At 41.7% G+C, this 16,939-nt stretch overlaps 1 protein-coding gene across 1 annotated transcript; it reads left to right on the top strand.

Annotated features, from left to right (window-relative positions):
• Positions 1–1,821: 1,821 nt before the first annotated feature.
• On the top strand, positions 1,822–15,706 carry TMEM26 (transmembrane protein 26). Its single transcript, XM_010567899.1, has 6 exons — positions 1,822–2,086; positions 5,224–5,302; positions 11,009–11,122; positions 11,649–11,869; positions 12,917–12,993; positions 15,294–15,706. The coding sequence occupies exons 1-6, from the start codon at positions 1,896–1,898 to the stop codon at positions 15,704–15,706; spliced, it is 1,095 nt and encodes a 364-aa protein (XP_010566201.1). The 5' UTR covers positions 1,822–1,895.
• Positions 15,707–16,939: the final 1,233 nt, after the last annotated feature.

Raw genomic sequence — 16,939 nt, 5'->3', positions numbered from 1 at the left:
CCCGATTGTCCCTCACATTCCTTCATCAGCCAGCCATCATGGTCCACTGGTCAGCTAGGCAGAGTCAATATTATATATAATTCCTACCTGTGTTTGGGACTTCTACTGATGTGAAGTCTGGATTGCTCATTGATGAAGTTCCCTTATTAAGCAGTTCAGCTCCAAGGTGTCTTAGTATGCAGAACTACTAGCTATAAGCAAAGATCACCACATCCTTCCTGAATACATAATATCATGGGAACATCCCATTGATCATCATCTTTCCAAGTTTGACATCTGTGCTGTCAGGATCTCCATGAACAATTAGACATACCAGTTCCCCATGTCATTTCTTAGACACATCAAGCACTCCCACAGAGGAGTATCTTGTTTAAACAATCTCTCTATTCCGTCTGTTCCCTGTTTCCTCTTCAACTAGGTTTGACCTTAACACCAACGGAAGGGCTGTGAACCAACAGCACTCAAGGCACGATATGGCAGGGTGGCTGTTGGCAGGGTATTATCAGTAGTAGGCCTTGACTTGAATGAATTTTCCTGTGAGTGAGAGGAACTTGATTTTGTTGCTTCAAAAAGGGACGCTGCACAGTCCGTTTATTTACTCAGGCATTTCCTGAGTGAGTGATCTATACCGTGGAATGGCCTTTTGTTTTTCTTTTTTTTCTGGGCAGGGTTATTTTTAAGTAGTCTTCTCCCCCATCTCCCCCCAAGGGTATCAGCTGGCCAGCACCAGCTTCAGCACTTCATAGAGAAAGAGGCTTAGTTTTGCAGTGAGGAATACTTGGATCTTAGCAATTGAGGAAAAACACCTTCTTAGAAAGGTCACAACTCTTAGAAGAGTATCTCCTTGTGTTTAAAGTAGAACAGGATATTTAAAATTAAATCAGCTAGGAAGTTAGGACCTTTGGAGTGCCACAATACGTTACGTGGACTTGATTCTCCATTTGTATTTTACTGTGGCGTATCTCAATTTCAGTGCTTTGGCAGTAAATCAACACAAAACTGGAGCAACACAGTGACAATTTTGATCAAGAAGAAATTTGTCTTTGGTTACCCAAGTGTAAATTCAAATAAAGTTCATAATCACTATGAGAAACATTAAAGCAATTTTTTAAACATACTCTGTACTTTCTAAACTGTTCCCACAGTAGACACTAAAGGTCAGTCTAGAGGTAACTCACCTAGTAGTCAAAATTCTGTGTATTTCTTGTGTATGTCCCTATTGGCCTATCTGGCAACATTAGCGTTAGCCCAGATTAGCTTTTCTAACTTCTGTTGCACACAGGGATTCCACTATTGAACTAAGTACACAGTTTCTGCTTTCTGTATTGCAGTGTCAAATGAACAATGTTAAAAGCTCCCCGATATGAATTATATCTTTCAGGAGGAAGGGAAAGAGGGTTTTGCAGTCTCTGTAATGCAGCAGATCTTTTAGCAAGGAAGATTCAAATTAATAATGCTTCTTATATTTTGTCTCTGCTAGAAATCTACAAGGTGAGAGCAGCAAGTGGGACTAGCAGAGAGATGGTAACTGTGTGAGATAGAAACCTCCCTGCCATTTAGTCCTTGAGCAGATGATAAAGAGGGGACAGAAAAAACCCTTCACGCCCCTGTCTTAGCGTGGTCAGAGCTGTACCAAGCACTATAAATCACTGCAGCCTGGAAGCGCGAGCTTTTTTTTTTTTTCTTCCCTTTAAAAAGTTTTCAGGAAGTCTGGGGGAGGGGCAATGCTGTTTCTTTTTTGTTATAATGGGCCCCTTTGTGGAGATGGAAAAGAAGAGATCTGTGCGCCTGTGGTGCGCACGCTTCCCAGTGATTCCCAGGGTAACTTCCCAGGGCTCCTAAAAAGCGCTGGGCCCCTGCGGTGTGTGGAGAAGGGGCGGGGGGGCTGCTCCACGATGGAGCTGATGGTGCTGCTCAATGCTCTGGTTACTCGCCTGCTTTTTGTGTTGCACTCTCTCATCGGGGTCTGGAGAGTGACCGCAGTGAAGAAAGAACCCAAGTACTGGCTGCTGGCACTGCTCAATCTTCTCCTGTGCCTGGAGACAGGGCTCACCCTCAAGTTTAAACAAGGCAGAGGCTACAAATGGTGAGCATTATCCCGCCGGCTCCGCCGGAGCCCCTCTTGCTTCTTTGCATGTACTTGGCTGCAGATGCGAGGCTGCCTTCTGCAGCCGCTGCCCGAGAGCTTCGTTTCTGCCAGGGCTTTCAGGGGATTTGCGTCTTCTCCCCTGCTCCACCTGGGCGGGGGGTGTGGGGTGGAAAACTGGTAAAGCCCCCGCTAGCCCACTGCCAAACCCGGAGGGCTTTCAGGAGGAGAGGTACATGCTGGGGAGCTGCCGATGGGGTGGGCAGGGGAAGCGGGGGGCACGCGCCGCCCCTCGCCGCCTCCCTGGGCGCCTCCTGAGCAGCACCGTGGCAGGGAGTACACGCGTGACGTGCCGAAGGGCGCTGGGGGCCCACGCAGGCTATTCCACGCAGATGCCCCGCACCTCTTAGCCCGTCCTGCCGTGCCCCGGGGTTTGCACCTCCTTCCCTGGTTCTGCCTTCCCCTACTAACACCCCGCTAGTGCCCGAACCCAAACCCGGTGACAGGTAAAAGGTGAGCAGCGGCCACTCTTGCGATATAGCAAAGTGGCTTAAAGATTTGGGTTGGAGAGGCTGTTCCAGAGGGGAACTTTCACACACGAAAGGCTGCCTGAGAAATGAACAAAAGAGTTAGCCATAGCAGAGTTTGCCCAGGCACATGGGTTTTTACGTGCATCTAAAGAACGACTGCAGTCATCTACAGCTCATCGGCACTCAGTCAGCCAAAACAAATGATCTGTAAAAAGGAAGTGGTCATGTAACTAATTGTCAAGATTTCACCAGTACCTTTTATTTTTAAGAACTCAAACTGGAGGCAGGCCCTGAGACAAATCCAGGACAAAAAAAAGCCCTAGAGTATTTCAATGATCTTAAATTCCTGCCCATTGCAACCTGTGAAACCCATTAGAACAGAAGCAGTGTTGTGTGACAATTCACACAAGTGTTCTGTGCTCTAAATTTGAATGTAATAAAAGCAGTGATAAAGTCTGGAACACAGGAAAATTTAACCACAGCAGAGCTCCAAATGCACAGTTATGAGACAGAGGCAGAGTGAGCAGACCCAATTCGCTGGGGAGAGGAGGCAGCAGTAAACTCTTCATGAAGGAAGACTTGCTGTGGCAGCTTTTGGAAAATCCAAAGAAAAATAGATACAGAAAAAGCAGCTACATTTTAGATGAATACATGTGCTAGAAGACTGGGCTAAATTTAGTTAGAAGGAAATTTTACAAATGGATGTCATCCAGCACTTCAAGCAGCACAGTAAAGAACGTTTATGGGTGAGAACTGTAGACAAATGGCCAGCACCTATTTGCATCAGGATAACTTTCTGCTCCAGTGGAAAACGCTCACATTCAGAACAGGCAGTATCCTCTGTGTTTATAGAAATACCTCCATAGACAATCACTGATCCAAGGAATGGCCAGACAGTGCTACAGGTCTCTCCTGCCTCCAAGAGCCTCATATTCTCTCCATTCATTATTGACAGAAGACTGTTACTTATTACACCAGCACAAAAAATTAAATGGCACATGTGGAGAAAAAGTATTATTGTGGGCCTGGCCATGTAATATTTCCTCTAGATTGCTCCTTCTGAAAGAAAGGCAGGGTTAAAACCCCTGAAGTCTCCTGGCCTGATCTAGTATCATTAGCTCAGTATTGCTAACCTGCCAGCTGGATAGATTTTTCATGTGCTCAAGTCCTACAGGAAATACTGTAAAATATGTTAGTTGTCCCATTCAAATGAGGTGTGTTCTCTCCCAAAATAACCAGGCTAAAACCCCACAGAATCACTAACTTTAACAAACGACAAAACAAACCACTGCCAAAACAACACCCCCTCACCCCCCACCCCCAAAACCCCACCAAACAGAAAAACAACAAAAAAAACCCCCAACAAAACCAACCCCCACCCAAAAAACCAAACCAGGACTGTCTTATTTAGAGGGGATTGTTTGAAACACTTCATAGCAGCTCAGCAACACAGTCATTTTCCTGAGCAGCAGGGTTTTTTCTTTTCCTCAATACTTAATCTCCACTGGAAAAGCCATGATTACAAAAATAAAGGTACTTTCAGGGTAGGAACAAACAATAAATGCAACAACATTTGACAAAAATGTTGCTACAGTTACATACTTATAAGCAATTTAAATTCACTGCAGAATGTGCCGACAATGATGGAATCAAGCCAGTATCCCAAGTTTGACTCCACTGCCCTGTCCTGGGCCAGTACATATGTGTGATGCAAAGGCCGCTGTGCGTCTCAGCAGCATTGCAGTGATGCTCACTCCATACTACAGCAGAGCTAGGTGGAACATTAGTGGCATCAGACCTCATTCCTACTCCAAAAGGATAGGAATTGCCAAAAAAACCCACCCCAAACCAAACTGTCACATGTTTAATAAGAAAACATCAGCAACCCTCACAAGAATCAGTGCTTGCAGAAGGAGTAATGAAACCTCTCTAGTACTTCTGAATAAACTCAGCTTAAGAAGCTGAAGATAATAAAGCTTCACCATCATAAGTTATATAGAAGACTGGCAGGGAGAGAAGAACTAGACAGAAATCCTAAATAATTATACAATTGCCAGCACAAATGGGGAAACAAGGCCAAGGCCCATTTTCATAAACCAATTTAACCTGCACCAAAAAAACTCCTACTGAAGAAATGCTTGTTTTAGGCAAACTGATGTTATTTCTACCTTTCCCGTTTCAACATACTAGATTCCGATCAACAGCCTTTATCCCAGCATCATTCAGCGAAATGACTTGATGTATTAATTCACCTTTCATGAAATCAAAACCAGTATGTTAGCTAGAGGCTTTTTTTTTTTTTTTTTTAAGTACAGAGAATGCTGTGATGGAAATAAAATGGCAAAGTGGCTTTTGTTAGTTCTTAAAAAGGTATTTTAAATAAACTTCCATTTATGATCTTAGTTGGATGAACAAATAAACCTATGATTCATAATACTGACAGCATGAGGAATTCAGCAAGAATAGCAACTCTCATTTGCAGTTACCCTATTTCTTAATATCCCATATGGTAGGAGGCACAAGATACTTTTCCATGCAGATAACGATAGGATATATGGTATTTACAATGTGATATAATACTAAGCTATCTTTTCTTTTCCTTCTCAGGTTTTCACCAGCAATATTTTTATATCTGATTTGCACAGTACCATCACTATGGCTACTAGAAATTCATCATGGGACTCAGGTATTTATTATGAGACAAGAAGGACTAGTTTGAAATTGATGCATTATTTGATGGGTTGGATTTGGGCATACAGACAGAAGTCTGCCAGGTCTTGTTCCAATTTTCTGTTATATACCAGTGGGTCTCCCAGTCTAGCTACAGCTATGCTATGACAACTGTGCATTTCCTAAATATCAAATAATGAACCTCATTCCTAGCTAAAAATGACATCATTTATCTGTATTTGTCTGGGGAACTGAGGAGCAGAGTTTTGAAAACCAGCTTTTCACCCCCAGGTTACCAGCTTGAGTCTTGCTCAGGATGGTGAAAAATTTCATTGCTTTAGAGGCCTCTGTAAAACAAAGTCCAAGTTTCACAGCACTTACAGGCAGATATCACAACTCCAAACAAGCCAAAATTGAGACAGGTATCAGTGAAAGGGGTCTTAAACTCAAATTACCTCATGTTTGCAGCAACCTAGGAGAATACTCACGGATTGCTACCACAGATAGCTGACATTGTAGTCTGTCAGTGTTTATATCCTTGCTTTGTTTGTGCTGTATCGTAATCTGGGAGGCAGGCATCTGGATTCCAGTTCAGGACTAAAACACATGGTAAAATTTTTAAAGGCAATTGTTCTTTTGGCAGATGGGGTCTGTTAGGGCCAGGACAGAGCCACTTAGCCCAGCAGCTCACACTGAGTAAACTACCTCCTCATGCAGGCTGCTTTCAAGTCCCCATAGCACTTCCACATAGTGAAAGGGGGATTTTGCCTGTCCCAGCATTTGCGCATATGCAGTACCTTACATCCACAGCAGAAAAGGGCCTGATAGAAACAGTAGCAAAAAGTAACAGAAGAAAACACATAAATTAGACTAAGACAACATAGTGCCTCATTTTCTCCTTTGAAACATTGTTAGAGCCCACAGAAGCATAATCAAATATTCAAAATTGTGTTTACACTGAAAATGCCTGAGGCTTTTTCTAAATACAGCAGCAGGAATTTATTGTCTTCTTGTTTTGCCAAATCTCCTTAAACAGTCACAGACAGGTAATGTGGATATTGAGAACATTTGTCATAGTTAAATCTGGTCCAAGAAACAGGCTAATTCTGCAGTCAAAGGCAGCAGTTTATTTCCCAAAATGATGTTAGAACATGGCATACTTTGTTCTTATTGATATACTGCTACTGTGAATTAAAGAGGGAGTATATCAAGTTAACAGCTTAGTTTATACCTGGAGAGATAGGATAGAGAGTTCTGGAAACACACAATCTAATAGATTCAAAAACAATACTTCCAGAAGGGGAGCAGCCTTCCTAACAATTATCTCTAACACAGCACCTGGGCTAGTACTACTCCTCATACTAAAGTATTGCTGGGATTTTCCTTACTAAAATAATATCAGAATGGGTAATTATGCAGTTGCTAAATCCACATATTTAATATATACACCACGAAAACAGTTTGGGGTCTTTAAGGCAATAGAACTTCGATCTCACATTGAATCTTCAACAGGAAACATCAACTGCTTGTGTCAGTGCTATTATTTAAGGCATGTACTAATATGCAGTCTCTCTTCCTGAAGACAGAGGCAATTCTGCCTCTGAGTACTGCAGAACTGGACATAAGTAATACCATTCATATATCAACAGCAAAATACTGTCTGCATAGAAACTAGTGCTTTGCGGTAAAGTATTTGGGGATGAAATACATGTTTGGGAGAGACTATAAAGTAAATGGAACTTTACTGAGTGAAAAAATTCCTGTCTGCAAAATAGAGTGGCAGGAAAATTAAAACCATTTAATCCATTAAAAACCCTAAACATTCTTTCTTAATATTGTATAAGATCTCAGATAAACAAATACCTCTGTTAACTTTCCAAATGCCTGGTGCATAACTACCACAGAAAGCGATAACTGACCACCTTTTGCAGGGCTTACTGACTACCAGTACTGTAGTCAATGTAGGCTTCCCAGTCAGTAATAAGATAGATACTTAGCAAACATTTTAAGGGAATAGTGAATATTACTGCCCATTCCCTCAGCCTCATTCCAAAGTGGGATTCCCTTACCAAATAAAATTCTAGTGTATTACTCTCCTAAAAGTAATCTTACGTCTTCGACCATTTCTTCCCTCTCATACCCATTATCTTGCCCAGTTTGGAAAACAGCTTAAGCAATCTTTTCTCCCTCTTTTATGTTTCAGCTTTCCTGTATGAGCAAAATGAAGCAGTGACAGTTGCTTTGAATTTCTGACATCACACATGTTGCCATAGTGACAGCCACACGGTTTCCAGCAAATCACAGCGAACAAGCGGGGTACCTGTTGCTTGGCAGAGGGCCCGCTCCAGCGGGGGTCGGGGGGGGCACCCTAAATGCACGTTAACAGGACTGAGGGTACTCTGCCCCGGTATTCCAGCATCAATTTTACCATCTCAATGCTGGACCCGTTGTGGAAAGTTTCAGCTAACCTCGTTTTTATTTGGGAATAATGGATTGTGAATAACATGCAAACAGAAGTTTGCTGAATTAGCTCAGGGTTTCAGGAGTTCCCCACTCACTGACAGCGAGCTCTCTGTAGGCCACGCACTAGGACAACACCCTGTCATGCAACAGAGTTTTCATTTTGATTAGATGTTTTATAAATCAGAGAAACGTAAGCTTCACCTGCGAAGAAGTGAAGTAAACCAAGCCAGAATTCATGGAAAATGTGTACAATTTCTTCCCGTCTTATTTTTGCACAGTAAAAAAAAAAAAAAAAAAGGCACTTTTGTTTAGCTGTCCACACAGTCTCGATACCTAGGAGTAACTGGGCTTTAGCAGTAAAGAGGTAAATGACGTTTAGCAACTGCCTGTGAAACTTAGTATTCACTTTTGCCTTGTCACATTCCCATTAAGTCACTGCACATACATAATTGGCTAGGCAAATATGCCTGGCACCAACAGCCCTGCTTACATGCATATACATGACGAAACTAAAGGCTCTTCTCCAGACATTCAAGTGAATCACCACCACAATCACCACTTAATAAATATACAGAGAGAAACAAACCAAAACAAGAGATGAACATATTTAAATTAAAAATCTGGAGGCTACTTAAATGACTGGCTTTGCAGATGTGGTTTTCCATTTCCTGCCTGCGTGCAGTTGAGAAGAGACGTGGACTCAGCCCTGAGGAGTGCCATTCGGTCAGAGTTCATGGAACTTTGCACTGAAACAGCAACCCCCCATTCTGCTGGGAGTAGTTTCAAAAATTACATACGAGAAACCTACAAGAGACACTGATAAAGTGAATTAATTTTCTTAAAGTATTCTCTGCACCTTAGTGCCACTAAGGAAAAAAAAATAAAAAATTGGGAAAGAGACCCCTTGCAGGCTCCCTGGAAGCTGTGGAGTGCTTTCCTCCACCTCCCTCCAGCAGACCAGCCGCTCTGGTGCTGTGAGAGCACTTGCGCTCTGTTGTTGGCATAGGGAGAGCCACAGGATCTGCTGAGCAGCACCCCTACACCTTGCTATCCACGCAGTATAACTGCTACAGGCTCCTATTTCACTCCTGTCCTTCAGCCAACTGATTTATTTGCTAGGAGTTCTCACAGTGTTTGGGAAGGGATTTTCACCATCCCTGCACACACAGCAAATGCAGCAGGCTGCCTCACGTGGGTCCTGCCTCAAATTTTGGCAAATTCATCCTTGAGAAACAGGGCTTTAAAAAACAAACAAAAAAATCCCCAACCTCTGATGTGAAGTTTAATGCAAGTTCATGGCTCCGTTCCTCTCACCCCTGCCAGACCACGCAAGGGGGCAGAGGGTCAAGCTCAAATGCTGACTTAATGACAAACCAAAGTGAATAAGCCTTCCTCCTCCAGCACAAGTTAGCAATCCCTTCGTCCTACCCAGGCTACTTGTTACAAGGTAGATACTCACTTCTTAGTACTCTGGGGTGGTTATGCCAGTTACGAAGTATTTTTAGGTCATGGTCTCCTCAGCTGACTGTGTCACAGTGCCTGTGGGGGCTACTCAGAAAGTTGACTTTGACCTTGGGGGCTGGTCTCCATAGGATTCAGACTTTTTCTCCAGGCAACAGGTAAAAAGGCTTCTCCAGAGCACCAGTTAAATTTCCTTTCTGAAACATCCTCTGAAAAAGCTGTTCTGTCTCTCTGGGTTAGCCCTTGAACCAGAGGAGAGATTAGCCCCACAAGGCTGTAGCTGGGCAGAGTACCAGCCCCTCCATCTTACCGTTTCCATGGCCAGAACTTTAGACTTCCCTCTTCCACATGGAAATATCATCTTGCCCACATCTGTGCATCAACCTTTCAATGCTCTCACACCCACCTTCCAAATACAGCAAGCATTCAGTTTAAGAGCCTTTACCACCAATTATAAAAGCAACAAGCACTGACTTTTTTTTCCAGATTTTTCAGACCATGGGAAGCTGCTCCATTTATCTACGACAAGGTGGGGCAAGAGGCAGCATTTACCCAGATACTAAGCAACATTATCAGAGACCAAGTAAAGTATCAAAGTAGAATCTGAAGTTTGCTAGAATGTGACATTTGCTGGAAAATGTTGCCTTTATATTGGTAGGCATTATGCTGAACACAGCTACTCAGTACGCACTAGAACACATTCTGATTGTTGCAGAAAAATCACCCCTCGTGCAATAAAATGGTGGGGGTCCCAGTGGAGAAATGCAAATTATCTGGTGTTCTCTGGCACAAATGGAATAGGATAAAAGTCTTTAATAACAGCATGGTTTGATTTTCTAATTACCCCTTTTTTATTACAATGAAGAGAGATGTTAAGGGATTGTTATGAAGATAGATTTTAGAACCATACCCCAAGCTGCTCCAGGGCCAGCCTTGGGCGTGAAGGTAGAAGGGCAGTGCAGTGCTGCAGACCTCAGACAGGACAGTCCCACCCACTGGTTTACTGCAGCTGAAGTAACAGTATATTCTAGCCAACATTCAATTTCCCAGAGCACTGGGTACTTGGAGAAAGTAAAAATACCTGGTTTTTTTCTACTCTGCAGGAGTAGGCAACAACACAGGCCCATTTTTATGAATTATATCTGAATCTCACCTCTCACACTCTGAATTTCCTTGCAGAATAAGGAACGGGTGGGGGGGGCAGCAGCAGAGAATACAACCCAAACATCCTACCCCAACTCTATTCATTTCAGCCTGAGGGAAGTCATACAGAAGAATGAAACAATGACATTTTTAGATAACTTTCTGGATAGTAGAGGTGAGCAGCAGATATTCTGAGAACAAGTTTGAATATAGAGACTGACCATGAACATAAACCAGCAGGCTGACCATAACCAATTTTTACCCTACTTTACTGTTTTAGCCAGAGAGAGACTATGTAGGAAGCCCAGCAGCCTGTTCAGGAGAGCTGCAGACAGATCGCATTCACAGAGTGTGGTCTTAACAGCACAAAGATGTCACCCACTGCATCAGCCTTTGATTTTTACATCCTGTTCTACAGGACAATCCCACACTTTCTCAGGGACCTACCAACACCTCACTCCTGTCCTCATGAGAGGAATTCCTCCCTTCTGAGCAAGAAGGCAATTACAATCCGAGTGAGCATGTACCTTTGTAAACATCAACTGACTTTCACAAATGAACACTCTGCAGTTCAGCAAAACAGGACTCTTCCAGCACAGAGCACATCTGCTCCCTGTGTGGGATGTTTACGCATGTCTGGTTTTGTTCACAACAGTACTGTGGTAATGAGCCTGGAGCAGTTCAAATGAATGTCAGCAACCAAGACTTCAATCAATCCAGAGACACCAGTCATGGAAGTGAGGGAACAGGTCACCACATCATTCAGACGGTGGGACACCTTTTCCTATTCCTAGTAGAGATCTTATAATATTAGAGCAATTAGAGAGGACTGTTGCGCCTATTTGCGCAAGCTCCTCACACAGTGAGTAAAAATAAAAAGAGAAAAAGAAAGAAAAGAAGTTTTGGAAAACCATATTGTGAAAATGGCCTACAGTGTGCTGCATGCTAACTGTTGTTGGTAGGACAAGTCTCTGCGTGAAGAGGAGACTCTTCTACCATTCTTTTCCAAATCTCAGTAACTGAATTTGGAAAGCATCTGGGTGATGGTTCTGCAACGGATAATGTCCAGCAGAAAAAAGAGAACAAGAAGAGTAGTACACAGAGAAAGACTTGCTATCCATTACCCAAAGTTTGTATTAATGTGCCTTTTTCAGATTATGCCTGCCACATAGAAATGATCTGATCTATTACAAAGTGAAGGAGAACAAAAGCAAGGATAAATACAGTCTCTGAAGGTACCTATAATGTCAATCTCCTGGAGTTACAATATGTTACTGTTGTTGTCTTTTAAACAGGCTAAAGTCTTTGTGAATCACCTTTCCACGATCTGTGAGACCGTATGGACACTGGCCCTCCACCAGACTTTTCTACTGCTACTAGTAGTTGGGAGATGGCTTCTCCCCATTGGAGTTGAAATCACACGGGATCAATTGTCTCAGCTGCTTCTCATGTTTGTGGGAACAGCAGCAGATATACTTGAATTTGCTAGTGAAACCTTGGACATCGAAGATGTTCGGTAAGGACTATTTGCTGACATAAATAATTTCCATAGTGCAAGACCTTTGTGTTGCTTGAAGATTTGTTTGTGCGATCTGCAGCGTTCAGACTGGTGGAACTGCGGATCCCACAGATAACAGAAGGCTACATTCAAGGTCTCCATTTTCCTACTCTCACCTGTCCCTCTGTAAAAGGCCTAAGTCCTATGAGCTTTGTTCGGCATTACTCATCTGTTGCCGGCAGAGAAGCACATCACATCCATCCCAATAAAAGGGTACAAAGAGCCAACCAACTAGCGTAACTCTATGCAGCATCAGTTCTTACAGCTACAGAAGCTGAAACTGGATACACAGTAAGCTTCTTTCAGGTTAAATGAATTGTTTTAGACTGGCAAGGAAGCAACTAGAGCTTGCTTTAGTAATTCATTATCCAAGTTGCTTCTTTGGTTATGTCATACGTACTTTCTTCATGATACAACGACAAAGTGTTCAAAGATAAGAAGAAAGGCAATGTCAATAGTCTGGTGTGAATTTTCAACATTGCAATCTCTCCCAGAGAAAGTAAGCTCATCTTCCCCTCACAGCACTGAGATGAGCTGTGAACATCCATCATAAAGAAAAAGAATCACAGAAGAGGTTCATCCTCTCTTACAGACATACTATGTTATTTTACTTTTTTTAAATATCAAAGAAAAGGTTTTAGAGCAGGAAAAGAGGTCCTTCCCACTTGGCAGAGAAGTTTCAGGCTTGCGAGGAATGTGTAATTGCTACAAGGGCAAAGATATCTCCTCTTTGAGCCACAGAGCCTATTTCCGTATGCTTAGCATTATAATGTTAGCATCAGATATTTAGCCTAATTACACAGCTGGAACACGTAGCCTGAACAGCAAAAATTCCATAGCAAAAGGTGCCTCTGGTTTCCTTAGTCTTACATCTGAAAAGTATGCAGTAACCACTGTTTTGCTCAACCATCCTTTAAACGACATTCCAAATACTACAGGAAACATTTTTGTTATCACATAAGGAAACTGCATCTTCACTGTTATCACTTTTTTCCCCTCCCATAGGAAGAATTATGCTCTCATAAATGCAATTCTTGCTGTATGGACCTGGAGTATGTTACAGTTTCCACTTGATCTTGCAGGTTAGTACTTGCACTCAGACAAGAAAAGAGAACAAATGCTTTAAGTTTTTGCTGGCATGTTTTGTGGCTGTGCATACACTACAGACTATGCCAAGTGCTTCTGGTGGAGTGCAATTCATATAACAATGATGGATTTTGAAGAAAGCCCATTGTGGTTTCTTTTGAGGAAACACTTGTTTCTGGCTAACCTCTGATCTCCCTGATAAAACTCTCTACTTTCAGAAAAAACTGGAATTGCATTATTGTATTGGAACATCCACTCCAGTTGCCTGTTACCGCCTTAAACTTCACTATGTGAGCTCTCAAGTTAGATCTGGTCTCGCATTATATTATGGCTCAAATCTGAGTAGGTCACTAGGCCCTATGGAGAGATAGGAGATTGTTAACCACAGGGAACAGCACAGCCAAGAGCACAGAAGACGTCATCACAGGAGAAATTACCTAGTCACAGGGAACCTAAAGGACCATGTAACGTTGGGACTATACACCCTTATCTTAATCTAAAAGGCCCAATGTTCAGGCTTGTATTTGTCCCTAGGAAAAAAGGGCTTCTCTATGTACAAAAAGAATAATGAAAGCTACCTCAGTCATCATCTGTTCCAACCAATCACTACAAGTTTGCAACTCAACTATACCAGTCCAAAGATACGTTATCCTCACTAGCATCTTATATAAAATTGATTACTAGGTTGACACACTGACTAAAATAATAAATTAATAAAATAATAATGAAAAAAATATTCCAGGCATTTTTCATTAGCCTTTTCTTCACGGACAGCATTAGGTTTTGTTTTCAACACTGAAGTTACGAAAATATTTCAGCATTTCAGCTCAACAGCTCACCTTCTGAAAAAACTGATGCAACCACATCTCAGATTTATCACAGCTAAAATTGAGGTTATTGGTGAAATACATTCTGTTAAAGATGCACAACACTCAAGTTAAAAAAAACCAAACAAAACCAAACAAACACCAACAACCCCCCCCCCCCACACACACACATCACCACCATCCAAATAAATTCAATTAAACAATCATAGTATTAATTTAAGTAACCTCTTGTACTGTGCATTTTTTCTCTGGTTATTGCCTTTCTGCTTATTTAATTACATTTACTAGTTAAACATTAAATTATTGAATACACATTGCCCTGAAATTTACTATGGGTACAGTTTATTTTAGATAGCTCTATACAGTTGCACAGATAGTACTTCTTATTCAAGCATCAGAACGTTTACTCACACATCAAACATGACATGAAAAAGAGATTTTTTTTAGGCACTTATTACTGGACTACAGCAATGCAGTTAGGACTATTAAACAGCAACGGTGCAAAAACACATTACAAAATTACCTGCTGCTGAACCTTTGCCTAATGCATTCAGCAAATTTCTACATTCTACAACTCATTTTCCACTTGAGTCTCATCTTTTTTTTTTTTTTTTTCCCCCAGTGTTGACTCAAAACAATAGAATTCTTTTGGTAAGCTGAAATGTTTGGCCGTTGTTACTGCATCACAAGTAGCTATGTTTTTTAAACTAATGAAATCCTCCTGCCTGAGAGACAGGTTAGTTAAGCTACATGCATTTTCATAAGGGGCAGCCATATTTACCACACACAAACCGTTCTGATGATCCTTCTCTAGACACCATGCCACAAAGAGCACTCTAGCCCACCAGAACTTGCATGCAATTTCATACCCAGAAGGGTAAGAACAAGTAACTGTGGCTCAAGTCTTATATGGCAGAGACCACAGTTTCTTCCTATCCATAGTGCTTGATATTGCCCCACACTGACATGAGTTACTCTTACTATGACACATGAAAAAGGCAATGGTTATCTGGTGAATCTTTTAAAAGCAAGGTCTTAGACAGCCTGGAACATATTAGAGTGCTACAGCTCAAGCTGTTCCCATTCAGCATAGTAGGTTTTTTTCTTCAATATACATATTAGCCTAGCATGTTGATTTAACAGAAAAATGTCTGGAGAAGTTGTTACAGAAAGATTAGGTGTTCTATTTCTGCTTCTTGTTCTAAAAGTGTATAAACACTGATAGCTTTGTGGGATAGAAAAGGGGAAGTGGGTTTTGGTCCTGTTCAGCAGACCATGTAAGTGCCTGCTTAACATGAGCTTAGTGTGTTTTGCTGAAACAGATCCTAGAAATTGGATATGCTTTATGTTGAATTGTTCACAGTTGAATGCATTTATAATCCAGGGTACCCTGGATTATAACTGCCCTTTAGGCCAACCCTGGTTCAATTTTAGAAAGTTGTTTTAACATAACTGTGTTTTATTTCCAGTACAGCACATTGGCTGCAAGCCAACTGCATCGACTAGGCGGATCCCCAGCCTGCTGCTGTGCAGGTACAGTGCAGAACTGTGGAACATTGGGGTCAGCCTTTTCATACAGGATGGTCCCTTCTTCATTGTGCGTTCAATCCTGATGGGCCACTTCAGAATATTCAATCAGATGCTGGTGTTTTTTACAGCTAAGAATATCTTAGTTGTGACTCTACAATTGTATCGTTTGGCAGTGATAACATTAGACTTCCGCGCTACCATCCTGCAGAAGAGCAGGAAAGAAGTTAGCTGTTGCCCTTGCGAGCCTTATGAAGCTACTACTCATGCCATCGCTGACCAAGATACAGAAATGAAAGAGTTTGTTGCTTTTCCTCCAAAAGAGCAATCCCAAGCTCCATCAGAAGATCAGTGAGCACAGTTACTGACTTGAAAGAGGCTGCATTTCCCACAGCTTCTTCAGAAGGGCTTAGCTTATTTCTACGATCAAACATACCTTGAGTGCCTAAGTCATCTCTTCCACCAAGAGATCAATAATTTCTTCTAAATTGTAGGGGAAATTTCAGAAGCAAATTCATAGAAATGGGACATTTTTTAAATCCATTTGTATGGTGGGTTTTTACTAGTTCCCTATTATATTATCCACAGGGATTTTGTAGCCATAGTTTGTAGTAGCAAGAAAGGTTTGGCACACTTAAAGTTGGTTGTTATCTTTGGTGGCACTGTGCTAACATATGTACTTGCATGTATTCAAATAGAAGGACAAGCCTATCCATTATAGGAAGTACGGAAGCATTTAGCTCTACTTGAACTGTCCAGCTATAAAGTAGGGCACGATGAACCACGTATGGGAACAACTTCAGCAGCAACAACTGTGCAGACATGCAAGTGAAGGGTGGTGACAGATTTCTACTGTTACGGTGACATCTAAACATTTTTCTTAAGTTTCTTGAATGAACAATCTTCTTCAAAATGTTACCTCATCCTTGCTGGATTCAGTTAAAAAACTACGCAATACCATGAAACTGCATACACAAGACTGTCTCTAGGAACTGCATGGTCTGAATAACCTAAACCTTAAAAAAAGGCAGCCCCACAGATCATTAGATGACAACTGCATTTGTCACAGGCATTTTCGACAGAGGTGCTTGCCTTTCTATTTCTACCAGTTAGAAGACAAAAAAACCACAAAACAAAACCACCCAGTTTTTTTCCTGGTTTCACTGTGCTTGCAGTTGAGACAAGTTATAAAAAATCATATAAAACAGAGACATTTTAAAAAGTGGCCCAACTCAGGCATACAATCTAGCTAGAAAGAAAATGGCATTGTTCAAGTTTGACAAGACCATCTAGACAAGAGGATTCAGGCTTGTGCTTCACATTTCATAAAGCACCACAAGGTCCTATGAAATAACTTGAGAGATTGTCTGGTCTGTTGAGTGTCAAAATCCATTTTTAAGAAATGGCTAATAATTATTAATTTAGTACTTTCACATTTAGAGTGAACAACAGAGGGCCCAATTAATTTCTCCCAAGAACACACTTTAGATCCGTGTAAGACCGTTGACTTTGCTGGGCTTAGCTTGTAGAAGCTGAAAGTAAGATAAGTGATTTTTGAAAGCCTGCCTAGAAAATTATATTCTCACAG

This window comes from Haliaeetus leucocephalus, unplaced genomic scaffold, assembly GCF_000737465.1.
Source record: "Haliaeetus leucocephalus isolate CR32 unplaced genomic scaffold, Haliaeetus_leucocephalus-4.0 Scaffold229, whole genome shotgun sequence".
NCBI lineage: Eukaryota > Metazoa > Chordata > Aves > Accipitriformes > Accipitridae > Haliaeetus > Haliaeetus leucocephalus.
Note: the sequence above shows the minus strand (reverse complement) of the source record. Positions and strands in the feature narration are given on the sequence as shown.

Bases quoted from the DNA above. Each gene is read 5' to 3' on its own strand.
- TMEM26 (XM_010567899.1), top strand. From the start codon at position 1,896: ATGGAGCTGATGGTGCTGCTCAATGCTCTGGTTACTCGCCTGCTTTTT. The intron at 2,087-5,223 runs GTGAGCATTATC...TTTCCTTCTCAG, and splicing joins CAAGGCAGAGGCTACAAATG to GTTTTCACCAGCAATATTTT. The intron at 12,994-15,293 runs GTTAGTACTTGC...TTTTATTTCCAG, and splicing joins GTTTCCACTTGATCTTGCAG to TACAGCACATTGGCTGCAAG.